The sequence below is a fragment of the Lontra canadensis genome, unplaced genomic scaffold, assembly GCF_010015895.1.
Source record: "Lontra canadensis isolate GAN:19392208 unplaced genomic scaffold, GSC_riverotter_1.0 scaffold36, whole genome shotgun sequence".
Classification (NCBI taxonomy): domain Eukaryota; kingdom Metazoa; phylum Chordata; class Mammalia; order Carnivora; family Mustelidae; genus Lontra; species Lontra canadensis.
Window position 1 is genome coordinate 2,466,011 of NW_022631030.1, and position 7,933 is coordinate 2,473,943.

Sequence of the window (7,933 nt, forward strand, 5' to 3'; positions counted from 1 at the left end):
TCAATGTCTGTTTCCATGCTACAGTTGCGTTTCTGTTTTCTATGAACGAGTCTGCATTCAATTAAAGAAACAACCAGACATGCTTCTCAGGCCCCTCTTTGCTCCCCCTTTCCAAGTGGAGGTGTTGGAGGGAGGGTGGGACAGAGGTCTTCCGTTTCCCAGCTCTTCTGGTCTGCCGTTCTCTTTTCAAGAAAGTAGAGTACCCCTTGTTTTCCCCATGTGTCCTTGAGTCCCCCATGTCTCTTCTCTCCTTTGAGCAACTGCATCAGTTCAGGAAACATGTACCAGGGGCCTGCACCGTGCCAGGCACTGTGCTGGGCAGAGGGGATGGTGGAGTGAAGAAGTCTTAGCGGTGCCGTCTCACCACTGAGATCCGCAGCTCTCCCTCACCCCCGCTGCTGCCTTACCTGGCAAATGGCAGCAGCCTCTGCCCACCTGGCCCTTCACCTGCAAGGCAGGCCAGCTTCCCTTCTAGTCTGAGCCTCTCCCAGCCTGGCAGGCTGTGGGTGCAGCCAGTGCTCCCTGACTGTGACTTTAACGGACAGGAGAATGCAGAATGAGGCGGGGCTGGTTCTCCAAGGAACACAAGGTGGTGATTGTATGATGGGTAAGTGTGCATGTGGATGGCAGGCAGGCTCCCAGAAGAGGGAATTTGGAAACAATCCTAGAAAGTTGATTTAGGTTCCAAACAGGCCTAAGAGGCCAAGATTTGGGGGGCCAGGAAGCTGGTGAATTCAGACCTAACCAGAGGTCCGAGGTCCGCCTCCCTCTAGCTGATCCCCTCCCTGCTCTTCCCAGCAACCGCCACTGGGGGGCACTCCAGCTCTGTCCCTGGGCTCTGGCGTTAGGAGGCTGGCTGTGGTGGGCGTCCCCTCCACCGCCCACTGCCCAGTGCCAAGTGCAGCTGCGCCTCTCCTGGAGGGTGTCCAGGGTGTGGCAGAGAGTGTTAGCTCCTCCCTGTCAGGCCACCGTAGGGAGAGGGGTGGGGTGGTCTCACAGCGGGCAGCCCAAGAGACCCCACTGGCAGTCTCTCACCTTCTTCGGGTACCCCTTCCCCAGACCCCTGAGACCAGCTCTAAGCCATGGTATGAGTGGGTCTGCTTGCAGGAGTGGTGGAGTCCAGTCTGTTCTCTAGGGTCGGGAAGAAGGGAAGGATAGCAGCCTCGGAGCCTCCCACCCAGCGCTGGTGTCTCAACCCTGCCAGGCCTTAGAAACCCTCTGGCTAGGGGCCAGGGTCGACTGATTCCGCCCCCAGCGAAAGCAGGGGACTGCAGACCCACCACAACGGGACGCTTTCAACTTGGGCAGGGTGGGACGGCTGAAGGAGGGGGTCTGCCAGCCTCTCCCCTCCCACACGGGGGCCAGCAGGGACACCCAGCTTCTGCCACTCGTGACATCCCCACCCACGTGGCCTTGAGTAAGGTATTTATCTGAAAATGAGGTTAGTAATTACGCTCCCACGATATAGCCCTGAGGATTAAATGAGAACATTTGCAAAGCATTTCCCTGGCATGTCGTAGGTTCTCAGTAAAGTTTAGTTTCTATCTCCAACTGGAGCGAAACCCCCAGGAGGGCAGGGTGGTTGGTTAGTCCGATCCCCCCAGCTCTTTCCCCCTCTCTCTGGCCAGACCCTCTTGAATTCCCCTGCGGCCTCAAACTTAGGGGCAGGGAGCAGTGAGGAAGGAGCAGCGCTAAGTCCAGAGAGCAGGGGAGGCCTTCACGGTCCTGCCCATAAAAGGCTTTTCCCGGCGGCGGCTTCCCAGCCAGCCCCTCAGCTCCGCCCCGCCCGCTCCATCTCCAAAGCACGCAGAGAATGTCTCGGGCAGCCCCCGGCAGACTGCTCCAACTTGGTGTCTTTCCCCAAATATGGAGCCTGTGTGGAGTCACTGGGGGGGCCGGGGGTGGGGAACAGGCTGGGTTCTTCTAGCAGGGAGGGGGCCGAGGGGTGAGCCAGCGGGGGAGGCTGACATCACCCCGGCAGCAGCCCTTTAAACCCCCCACTCAGCCAGCGCCCCATCCTGTCTGTCCAAGTTCAGACACGGAGTGCTCCTTCCCTCCTGCGAGCCCGAGGAACCCCTGTAAGTGCATGTATCCCTGGGTTGGAAGGCAGACAGGCTAGGGCTTGACGGTAGCAGTAGGGGTCCTGGGGACAGGGCCTTCGGGGGTCCTGGTCTCCAGCTTCCTGGGTGGAGAAGGCCACCCTCTCTGTTAGCGTGCATTCCTGATCTCCAGGTGGGGAGGTGGTCCTATTTGATGGCGGGGATGAGCCTGCCAGATCCCATCTTGCTCAGACTGGGGAGCCCGGGGCAGGTGGAAATGTTGAGGATGACTTGGCTGCTGCAGAGGGACTGATGGTAAAGACCCTGATGCCTGGGGTGCGGCAGGGGGCTCCGGTGTTCAGCCCTCGTCATGCCCATGGGGTGTGTGATGGGCTCGAGGTGTTGGGTTAGACACAAGGCTGTGTTTGGTGTCCATCCAGGAGGCTGTGCAAGGGGGTGGGAAGCTGGGCAAGTTCTCCAGTGCTGGAGAGCAAGGGCCCGTGGGTGGGTACCCAGGGCCTGAGCAGCAAAGGAGAAGCTCCGGGGAGCCACTGAGGCAGCGGGGAGGGCCGCAGGCAGGTGCGCAAGGGCACAAGAGGGGCTTTTCTGGACACATGGCTCCTTCCATCCTCTGAAAATGGGAGGTGGCCCCGCTGCAGGCAGAGGGGTAAGGGATGGGTCCTGCGGGAGTTTTGCAGTGTTGGCCTGGGTGGGCCTGGGACCCTGGGCCCTTCCCGAAGGATCTGGCCGCTTCCCCTCAGTGGTTGCTATCCAAAGGGTAGCAGTGAATAGGGCCGCACTTCTCTCCTGCCAGAACTGAGATAATCCCGACCTCTGGCCAAGTCAGAGAGGACCAGAGGCTTGCTCCTGTCTTCCGAGAGAGCGGGGGCCCGGCGGTCCTGCAGAGACCCTTGGTTCTGCTAGTAGCTGTGGGTTCCTGCTGGTAGCAGGTACACGCTGTCCCTTTACAGCTGGACTTTATTCTTTCTCTGGGGGGCGGCGGGGAGCTGACAAGAGCCACAGGACAGGGGCTGTCCTGCCTGTCCTGTCCCAGGAAGCTTTATCAAGAAAGGCTCCTGGGTGATTTGGCTGGCAACCCTCTCCCTCTCCACTTCCCAGCAGCACATCTAGATGGGACTGGTTGGAGGACTTGGTTGGAGGACTGAGAGGGATTTCTTGGAACTCTCCACTTTCAGAGTCTTCACCAGAAGGGAGAAGGGTGGGGTGGGTGGGGTGCCTTTCATCCCCCTCCCTGTTCTGCTCAAAATCCAAATATTGTCTCTAGATCTACGGGCTGCAACTTTGCGTCCTTGTCACGGTGGGCCTCGATATTACTGTCTGCTCTGAATCTCCTAGACTGGAAGCTGCTGGGGGTGGGGAGCACTCTGCCTTGGCCTGTTCTTCACAGGCCCAGCCCACTGTCTGGGAGGGAGGGCAGATGGGAGGCCAGGTCGGTTGGAGAGTGTGGGCAGGGGGGGCAGGCTTGTGGAAGGTGGTGGGTGCCTGGACCACAGGGATGCATGTTGCCTGCCTGGGCTGGTGGGATGAAGGCTGAGCCGGGGTCGGGATGAAAGGTGGGTCCAAGGTACCTGGTCCCAGCTGACTCATGGGTTTTGACCACTAGTCTTTGCACCACCACCCCCACCCCCCCCACCCCCGGGTTGGGAAGCAGGGAAGCAGGTGAAGGAAGGGGCTGGGCCGTTTATAGGGAAACAGAGCAGAGACTGCTTTGGGATTCTCTGGGTGTCAGCTGGCAGGGGAGGGGTGGTGGTGCTCAGAGGTGGCCCAGCCCTCTGTGGCTTTACACATCCTGAGAGAAGGGAGAGTTTAGATGAGTCCATCTCAAGTTCTTTGTCTCCACCTTTGCTGTCCCCTCAGGGGATGACTTGGAAAAGGAGTGAAGGGCAGCGTGGGAAGAACAGTTTTTGTCCCTGGGTCAGGGGCGGGCTCTCCCAGGTCATCACCAGGAGGCAACTTAACAAAACAGTGGCTCAGTGAAGGCGGAACCCTCTGAGAGAGATCCCCTTGCCCCCCCCACCCCCAGGGCACAGATGGGGAGTTGAACACAGGAAAGTTGTCAGCTGGAGGGGAAGAAGGGTGGGGCAGTTGAGCGAGGACTTTCACTGGCTGTCCACTGTGGCGGGGAGTGGGGAGGTCTGACTCTGGCCAGAGAGGGAGTCGGGGTAGCGTGCTGACTACCCGCTTCCTCAGCCCATTCTCTCCCTCCCAACCTCCGACTTCTCGGAGGCTAGGCGATGGGTCTGGCCTCATTTGGTACCTTTCTCAGAGGGAGGGCTCTCCCAGGGAGCTCTGAGCACCACCCCTGGGTGACCCCTGCAGCCAGGTCGGGTTCCTTGGACCAGCCACCTTGCAGGCCCTGCTCTTGCAGACTTTCCCCCACACTACGAGGCTCTGCCGAGCAGGGCCAGCCCCAGGCCTCAGGGCAGCAGCTGGCGGCTGGTCTACACAGGGAGGGGCTCCCCGTGTTCTGGCTGGCAGATTCTTGGCTCTGGGGGGTCCCTGGAGGGCTCTGGCTCCTCATTGCTCAGCTACGAGGGTGGCGGGAGCCCAGGGCACAAGGGGAAGTCCGTGGGTCTGTCAGTTTTTTCTCTCTCTCCTGGGCCACCTGAGGAAGTGCGGCTTCTTGGCCAAAGGCTCGTGGGTTCTGCTGGCTTCCTAGGCCTTGCCAGGGGTGGGTAACCTGGAGCCTCTTTGGCAGCTACAGGCCGGAGGCCAAGCTGAGCCGGCAAAGAGCAGGTGTTCTGCGATTCCAGCTTTGGGGCTAGAGGCTAAAGCGGAGGGAGAAGGTAACTGTAACTTCAGGTGGAACCAGCAACCCCCCTCACGCCTACCTGGACAAGGAAACCTGCTGCTCTCTTTTGGTGCCAGGGGAGGGGGTGGTGTGGCCTCCTCTGTGGCCTCCAGTGCTTCTGTGGCCAGTCTTGGCAAAGAAAGAAGGCTCTAGAGCAGCGGTTGTCAAACTCTGGCCCGTATGCCAAATGCAGCCCTGCTGTTTGTCAAGTTTTATTGGCTCAAAGCCATGCTCCCTTGTTTACGTATTGTCTGAGGCTGCTTTCACGCTGCAGTGGCAGAGACCATATGTGCTGCACAGCCTAAGATGCCTGCCACTGTCTGGTTGTCACAAAGTCAGTTTACTATCCTTGCTCCGGACTTCCAAAGATCTGGTGTCCTGTTTCTCTGGTCCCTAAGTTCAGAGAGGCTCCCTGGATGGAGAGGATGATGGGCAGTGCCACGAAAACAAAATGAGGAAACCAGGGGAGGTAAATCAATGTCTAGGACGGATGGGCACCGCCCCCTCCACCCCCCTGGATCTCCAAGGCCTGCTTAGCACAAGCGAGAGCCTAGCTGTTCTCTGACCCTCTGGCCTCCCTTCTCTGGCCGCACTGCTTTAGCTCTCTCACAACATGGCCAACAAGGGTCCTTCCTATGGCATGAGCCGCGAAGTACAATCCAAAATCGAGAAGAAGTACGACGAGGAGCTGGAGGAGAGGCTGGTGGAGTGGATCATAGTGCAGTGCGGCCCCGACGTGGGGCGCCCGGACCGCGGGCGCCTGGGCTTCCAGGTCTGGCTGAAGAACGGCGTGGTGAGTGGCACCCCGGGAAGGGGGTGCTGGGGCTTCGCCATCCTGCTGGGCTTGTGGAGCAGGCACCCCGAGCGGAGTGCCAAGCTGCGTTCTGTGCCTGGCAGATTCTGAGCAAGCTGGTTAACAGCCTGTATCCCGACGGCTCCAAGCCAGTGAAGGTGCCCGACAACCCTCCTTCCATGGTCTTCAAGCAGATGGAGCAGGTGGCTCAGTTCCTGAAGGCGGCGGAGGACTACGGGGTCACCAAGACTGACATGTTCCAGACTGTTGACCTCTTTGAAGGTACGAAGAGAAGAAGGGTGGAGGCGGCAGGTGGGGGACAGGAAGCTGAGACAGAGGGGACAAGGCGTGGTCCAAGCATGCCACCACACATCTGCAGAGTGGGAATGGGACGTGCCGAGAGAGTGCCAGCCACACTCGAGGGCATCGTAAGATCTGCTGCAGCCTCCTCATCCCCCCAGGTTGACCAGTTTTCTGGGCGGGGTGGGGGGTCAGGCCCTGCTGTGGAGTCCTGTGGACGTGGACCTGAAGTTCACCACCCCCTTCCTTTCTTTATTCTCGCAGGCAAAGACTTGGCGGCAGTGCAGAGGACCCTGATGGCCCTGGGCAGCTTGGCGGTGACCAAGAATGATGGGCACTACCGTGGAGACCCCAACTGGTTCATGAAGTACGTGGCCACCAGGGTTCTTTGTGCGCTAAGCATGTATCTCTGTGTGAGATGGGAGGTGGCCTGGGCTAACCTGGGGCAGCAGATAGCTGGGAAGGTACAAAGTGAAGGTCTAGGCTAAGGGGAAGATGGGTCCCTGCTGCTTGCCAGTGTCCACGGCCCGTGGGACATGCAAGGTGAAGGAAACAAGAGAAGTGAGATAGGGGACGTGGGATGAGGCTAGGATTGACAGAAGAAATAGAACTCCGGTGGAGAATGTGCAGTCCTGGTGAGTCTCTATCCTGGTTTTCCCGCTTCTAGGAAAGCCCAGGAGCATAAGAGGGAATTCACAGAGAGCCAACTGCAGGAGGGCAAGCATGTCATTGGCCTACAGATGGGTAGCAACAGAGGGGCCTCCCAGGCTGGCATGACGGGCTACGGACGACCTCGGCAGATCATCAGTTAGAGGGAGTGGGCCAGCCCCCAGCCCTGCCCTTCCCCAGCTCGCTGGCCGCAGCCATCCTGCCTAGCCTGCTCACCCACACCGTGTAGTTCCTTCAGCCCCGGCCAAGCTTCGAGGCTCCGTCACTGAGCAAAGGTGACCACACTTGGGCAGCTCTCCCCCACCCCTCAGCCTCAGCCCAACTTCTTACCCCAAAGCACCACTCCCCTAACCCTCCTCCCAGCTCCCCTACCGTCTCCCACCATCTCTCGCCACCCTGGGCCGGGCAATGGAGGGGGGACATGGGCCGGGGGCGGCTGGTAGGGGCAAGTCCACCATCCTCCTTGGCCGCAGATTCCCGTTGAAGGAAACCCAGCCCAAACTCCTGTTTTTTTTGCTGGAATATTTTGGAGGTTGAAATTCAAAAAAGAAACAAATATATACATCAATCTTTTCTCAGGCCTGGCTGGCAGAGTTTGATTTGCCCTAGTCACTTCTGGTTCCAAGAGCTATGAGCAGGCAAGAGGCAGGGAACATTAACATTTTCCTGGCTGTCAGCTCTGAAGGAACCCCCCAATTCAAGGATCCCAGGGGGGTCAGCTTCCTTCAGAGGCCCAGGCAGAGGAGGAGTGAATCTCAGGGACCGGGGACCGAAGGCCAAGAGGAGCGACATTCATGAGCTCTGGGAGCAGATGAAAAGGGATGGGGAGCGGCAGAGTTGCGTGGAAGGTTTTTATTTTGGAAAAGCTGTGCAGAAAAACATTCAACCAAATGTTGCTGTGAAAAGAGAAACCCAAATCTTAAGCATTAAAAAAAAAATTTAGATCAACCAACTAGCTCAGAAGAGGGGAGGAGGCCAAGGCCGGGAGGAGTCCTAGCAGGTCAGGCAGACAGCTGGCCTCCAGGGGTGAGGCCATTTCCCTGAGCGCTTTGCAGAGGAAGACAGGGCATTCGCAGGGCTGGAGTGGCAGTGGCAGACCCCTGTTGTACTGCTGCAGACCCGCCTCGCAGGCCCTGGGGAGCCGTGCCCAACCTCCTGGCCTTGCCAGGAGCCTCCTACGGATCCCTCAGGGTGGAGGGTGGGGGGCGATGGTGGAGTCAGGGCTGTGTTCAAGGTTGGCTTCTGATCAGGGCTTAAGGAGGCAGCGGCTTTCAGGGTGAGTGTGCTGGGCCGAGGGCTAACTATCATACCAGTAGGTCC

The 7,933-nt window shown here is 59.1% G+C and overlaps 1 protein-coding gene across 1 annotated transcript; it reads left to right on the forward strand.

Moving 5' to 3' along the window:
* Positions 1-1,947: 1,947 nt before the first annotated feature.
* Positions 1,948-7,122, forward strand: TAGLN (transgelin). Its single transcript, XM_032868578.1, has 5 exons — positions 1,948-2,078; positions 5,453-5,644; positions 5,749-5,926; positions 6,209-6,311; positions 6,612-7,122. The coding sequence occupies exons 2-5, from the start codon at positions 5,465-5,467 to the stop codon at positions 6,754-6,756; spliced, it is 606 nt and encodes a 201-aa protein (XP_032724469.1). The 5' UTR covers positions 1,948-2,078; positions 5,453-5,464; the 3' UTR covers positions 6,757-7,122.
* Positions 7,123-7,933: the final 811 nt, after the last annotated feature.

Bases quoted from the DNA above. Each gene is read 5' to 3' on its own strand.
- TAGLN (XM_032868578.1), top strand. From the start codon at position 5,465: ATGGCCAACAAGGGTCCTTCCTATGGCATGAGCCGCGAAGTACAATCC. The intron at 5,927-6,208 runs GTACGAAGAGAA...TTATTCTCGCAG, and splicing joins GACTGTTGACCTCTTTGAAG to GCAAAGACTTGGCGGCAGTG. The intron at 6,312-6,611 runs GTACGTGGCCAC...TCCCGCTTCTAG, and splicing joins GACCCCAACTGGTTCATGAA to GAAAGCCCAGGAGCATAAGA.